The sequence below is a fragment of the Cynara cardunculus genome, unplaced genomic scaffold, assembly GCF_001531365.2.
Source record: "Cynara cardunculus var. scolymus isolate 2C unplaced genomic scaffold, CcrdV1 Un_Scaffold_1683, whole genome shotgun sequence".
NCBI lineage: Eukaryota > Viridiplantae > Streptophyta > Magnoliopsida > Asterales > Asteraceae > Cynara > Cynara cardunculus.
In genome coordinates this window covers 106,005-111,238 of record NW_020200837.1, presented here as the reverse complement: position 1 = coordinate 111,238, position 5,234 = coordinate 106,005, and the positions used below count along the sequence as shown (strand labels likewise).

General features: G+C 42.4%; 1 protein-coding gene across 1 annotated transcript; it reads left to right on the top strand.

Annotated features, from left to right (window-relative positions):
* Nucleotides 1-671: 671 nt before the first annotated feature.
* Nucleotides 672-1,319, top strand: LOC112502633. Its single transcript, XM_025106588.1, has one exon. The coding sequence runs from the start codon at nucleotides 672-674 to the stop codon at nucleotides 1,317-1,319; it is 648 nt and encodes a 215-aa protein (XP_024962356.1).
* The last annotated feature ends 3,915 nt before the right edge of the window (nucleotides 1,320-5,234 follow it).

Below are 5,234 nucleotides of genomic sequence, written 5' to 3'. Positions count from 1 at the left end.
GGAGACGGGTCCCAACCATTGTGCAAGGAAGAAAAGACGGAGATTTACTTTCTTCGCATAGCTATATATATACATATACATATATAATAAAATAATATGCATAAGCATGTTAATGGTCGAAATGTTCATTACTATAGAATGTCGAAGAGAGTGACAAGGTCGATGAATNATATACATATATAATAAAATAATATGCATAAGCATGTTAATGGTCGAAATGTTCATTACTATAGAATGTCGAAGAGAGTGACAAGGTCGATGAATGTTAATGGTCGTGAAGATAATCGAGTCGAGGGTGTGACTTCAACTCCAACTGGAAGCCGGAGCGGTCCTAATAGACCAACGATTCAGCTCGCACACCCAGAAGTGAACATCGCCAAGGAGATGGAACGTTGTATGCACGCTGCTTTGCCTGGAATGCTTCAATGCATTCAAACTGCAACACTTAAGATGGTTGATGCTCATTTGAAGCATACCGAACCTCCGAGAAGTAAAACCTACGAAGATAAAGAGTCATCTAAGAATGAATCTCACAATCATGAGGAGTCAAATAGGGAGGCACTCTTCGATCATAATGAGGTTAAGAACCTAGTGGTAGGGGATGTAGTTACAAATCCTTCACCAGCACCTGTCCATCGGTTTTCGAGGGAAAAAATGGACCACTAGCAGCTATGAACTGGCTCGACGAGATGGAGAGTTGTTTCCTGACATGTCATTGTGCACCAAATGATATGGTGCAGTTCGCATCAACCAAGTTCAAATCGAATGCCTTACAATGGTGGAAATCAATTAGAGCCACTAGGGGATTATCTGGGACTACATCCCTCACTTGGGAGGAATTCAAGGAGTTAATGAGCGAAAAGTTTTTCTCAACACTCCAGTTGAGAATATTAGAAAGTGAGTTCCTACAATTGGAGCAGGGAAGCATGACTGTGGAGAAATATGTGGAGATCTTTATTGAGAAGTCACGATTTGTGGAGCATCAGGTGAATACCGAGATGAGGAAAGTGAATCTGTTTGTTGACGGACTGAACAGGGAACTTAGGAGGCTTGTTGGAATGTCAAAACCTACTACCTTTCAAGATGCGGTAGAACTGGCCACCCTTGCTGAAAAAGACAGTTATGTCCCGGATGCTTCTAAGAAGAGAAAGATCAATCAAACTGGCCCAGGAAAATTCAAGAGAACTCAAGTCTTTGGGGGGAAAAGTGGGGAATTAACTGCATGCGCCACATGTGGAAGGAACCATCCAGGTGAATGCAGGTTTGGCAAGGGAGTTTGTTTTACTTATGGAAAGCCTGGGCACATGTCAAAAGAATGAAAGGCTAGACCAATCTGCTACTCATGTGGTGATCCCGGACACCGCCAAAGAGAATGCCCCAAGAAGAACACGGAGCCACCAAGGTTGCTCGAAGGATCAAGCGGAAAGAAGCCTGAGGCGCCAAAAGTGAAGGGTCGAGTCTTCCAGATGACTGCAGAAGAAGCAAAGGACACACCCGATGTAGTGACAGGTACATTTCTAGTCAACAAAATACCTGCAAGAGTGTTATTTGATTCGGGTGCAAATAAATCTTTTGTCTCCACTAAGTTTTGCATGCGATTGGGAAGGTCACCTATATTACTTAGTCAAAACTTAGAGGTCGAAACTGCTGATGGTAACATCACCAAGGTGCGAGAGTGTTTTGATAACTGCACAATAGAAATTGAGGGTCAAGACTTTGAGGTCCACTTATTACCTATGGGCATTAGAGAATTCGATGTTGTCATAGGAATGGANTGGTTGTCTAAACACCAGGCTCACATTATTTGCTTCAAGAAACTAATTCGAGTGAGAAATAAATATGGGAATGAGATCACTGTATACGGTAGTCGGCCTGGCAATCACGTTAACCTCATATTTGTGATCAAAGCTAGAAGATGTATTCGTAAAGGATGCGAGACGTACTTACCATATGTCATAAATGCTAACATGGAAAAGGGAGCTATAGAGGAAGTCCTAGTGGATCGATGCGCATATGCATCGACTATAGGGAGTTGAATAAGGTGACAATAAAGAATAGATACCCACTACCCCGAATAGACGACTTATTCGATCAACTACAAGGAGCAAGTTACTTCTCAAAGATCGACCTACGATCAGGCTACCACCAGTTGCGGGTTCGTGAAGAAGATGTCCCAAAGACGGCGTTTAGAACTCGTTATGGGCACTACGAGTTTTTGGTCATGCCTTTCGGTTTGACCAACGCCCCCGCGGTATTCATGGACTTGATGAATCGAATATGCAAGCCCTATTTAGACAAATTCATCATCGTCTTCATCGATGACATCCTCATATACTCAAGAAACAAAGAAGAGCATGAGTGTCACCTACGTACAGTAATGGAGTTACTAAGAAAAGAGAAGTTGTATGCCAAATTCTCCAAATACGAGTTTTGGATCCGCGAAGTACAATTTCTCGGGCACATGATCAACCAAAAGGGTATCATGGTGGACCCAAGCAAGATAGAAGCAGTAATGAAATGGGAGACTCCAAGATCAGCAACGGAGATAAGGAGTTTCCTAGGATTGGCCGGTTACTATCGAAGATTCATAAAGGATTTCTCTAGAAAAGCCCTCCCTCTAACATCATTAACGAAGAAGTCAAGCAAGTATGTGTGGGGGCCAACACAAGAGGATGCTTTTCAGATCTTAAAAGAAAAACTTTGTAGTGCTCCAATTTTATCATTACCTGAAGGCTCAGAGGACTTCGTAGTATATAGTGACGCATCTCATCAAGGGTTAGGATGTGTACTCATGCAACGAGAAAAAGTGATTGCCTATGCATCACGACAGTTAAAAGATCACGAAAAACGCTACCCAACTCATAACCTAGAGCTAGCGGCGGTGGTGTTCGCATTGAAAATATGGCGGCACTACTTGTATGGAACTCGATGTGTGATCTTCTCAGATCATAAAAGCCTAAAATACTTGTTTGATCAAAAAGAGTTAAACATGAGGCAAAGAAGATGGATGAAGCTACTAAAGGATTACGACTGTGAGATACGTTACCACCCAGGAAAAGCCAACGTGGTAGCTGATGTCTTGAGTCGAAAGGATCACACAGCACCCATCCAGATAAAGGCTATGAGCTTAAGAGCCACCACAAGTTTGATTGAAAAGTTATTAGAGGCCCAAAAGGACGGCTTAATGAGGGAGAATCAAAAGACTGAGAGGATCGTGGGTCAAGCACAATTCCTCGTAGATGACACCCAAGTGTTGAAACGATTTCAAGGTAGATTATAGGTCCCAAAGGTTGGACCGTGTAGGGATATGATTTTAGATGAGGCTCATAAGTCAAGATACTCAATTCACCCGGGAACAAACAAAATGTACAGGGATTTAAGGGCCTTGTATTGGTGGCCAGGGATGAAGAAAGCCATTGGCAACTATGTGGAACAATGTCTAACTTGCCTGAAGGTCAAAATAGAACATCAGCGACCATATGGACAAGTACAATCTATGGAGATCCCAGTTTGGAAATGGGATCACATCACCATCGACTTTGTGACAAAGTTTGCTGGGAAGAAGTTGGGGAAAAGCAGTTAGTTGGGCCAGAGTTAATCTAACAAACATCCGATAAGGTAGTCCAAATTAGAGAGCGACTAAAGGTTGCTCAGGATCGGCAAAAGAGCTATGCTGATAAAAGGAGGAAACCAATTGAATTTCAAAAGGATGATAAAGTAATATTGAAGGTATCACCTTGGAAGGGCTTACTTAGGTTTGGAAAGAAAGGGAAGTTGAGACCACGTTACATAGGACCATTTCGAATTATAAATCGAGTGGGAGCGGTAGCTTACCGACTAGAACTACCTGATGAACTTCAAGGGATTCATAATACATTTCATGTGTTGAATCTAAAGAAATGTTTAGCCAAAGAGGATGTTGTAGTCTCACTGGATGAGGTAAGCATAAACGAGAGGTTAAGCTTCATTGAAGAGCCGGAACGCATATCGGATCGAAAGATTAAAACACTAAGGAACAAGGAGATTCCGTTGGTATTAGTACATTGGAAGTTTCACAAAGGCCCCGAAGCAACTTGGGAACCTGAAACCGAGATGAGAGCTAAGTACCCCCAACTATTTATCTAGGTTGAAATTTCGAGGACGAAATTTTCTTTCAAAAGGGGGAGAGTTGTAAAACCCAAAATTTTAAATACGTATCGTACGAGCCTTTAAATACATAATTTTCATTTATTAAATTTATTGGAGGTGTTAGAATATTTATATGGTTAGTTGAGGAAATAATTATCGAAAATCTTAAAATGAGTTTAAAAATCGGACCATAGGTGAAGGAAGAAGTCAAGTCATGGGTGGAAGTTGTCAATTCGCGATAGTGAAGGGGTTGGGTCAGTTGTAAGCAGGTGCAATGCAGAAAGACCTGTTTTGTAAATGTTCAACAGACCTGCACTGCAGAGGGACTGTTTTGTACCTACGCAACAGACCTGCACTGCAGAGGGGCTGTTTTGTACCTACGCTTCAGACCTACACTTCAGAGGCGAAAACGACCTCACCTTTGGAGCTCCCTATTGGTCCGAATATTCAACTATTACGACAAAAACCTCAATATATAAATAGGCTACACCTTGCTCTACAGTTTCATTCAAACTTCTTGAACTTTCGTTGAGAATCGGGAGAGAAATCGGAGCCTGTCGATTAGAGGTAAAATACTCAACTAACGTTCATGTTATTTTATGGTTAGCTTCGTTTTAGGTCCTCTGTAAAACACTTAATCTCGTTAAGTGTCCGTGTAGGACCAGAGGCTCTGGTCAATAGGACCAGAGGCGATGGAAAGTAAATCCCTTAATCTTGTTAAGTGTCCGTGTAGGACCAGAGGCTCTGGTCGTGAAGCCAGAAGCTCTGGAAGAGAGACCAGAGGGGCTCTGGTCCTGGATGTTGAATTTAATTATGGGTTAGTTCAACCAGAAGCTCTGATCGTGAGACCAGAAGCTCTGGAAGAGAGACCAGAGGGACTCTGGTCCTGAATGTCGAAATATATTCTTATGGTTTGGAACCAGAAGCTCTGGTCGTGAGACCAGAAGCTCTAGAAGAGAGACCAGAGGGGCTCTGGTCCTATGTTGAAATATTTTCTAAGTGGTTAAGAACCAGAGGCTCTGGTCGTGAGGACCAGAAGCTCTGGAAAAGAGACCAGAGGGGTTCTGGTCCTTGGTGTTGAATTATTATCTAAGTATGGTCGTCCA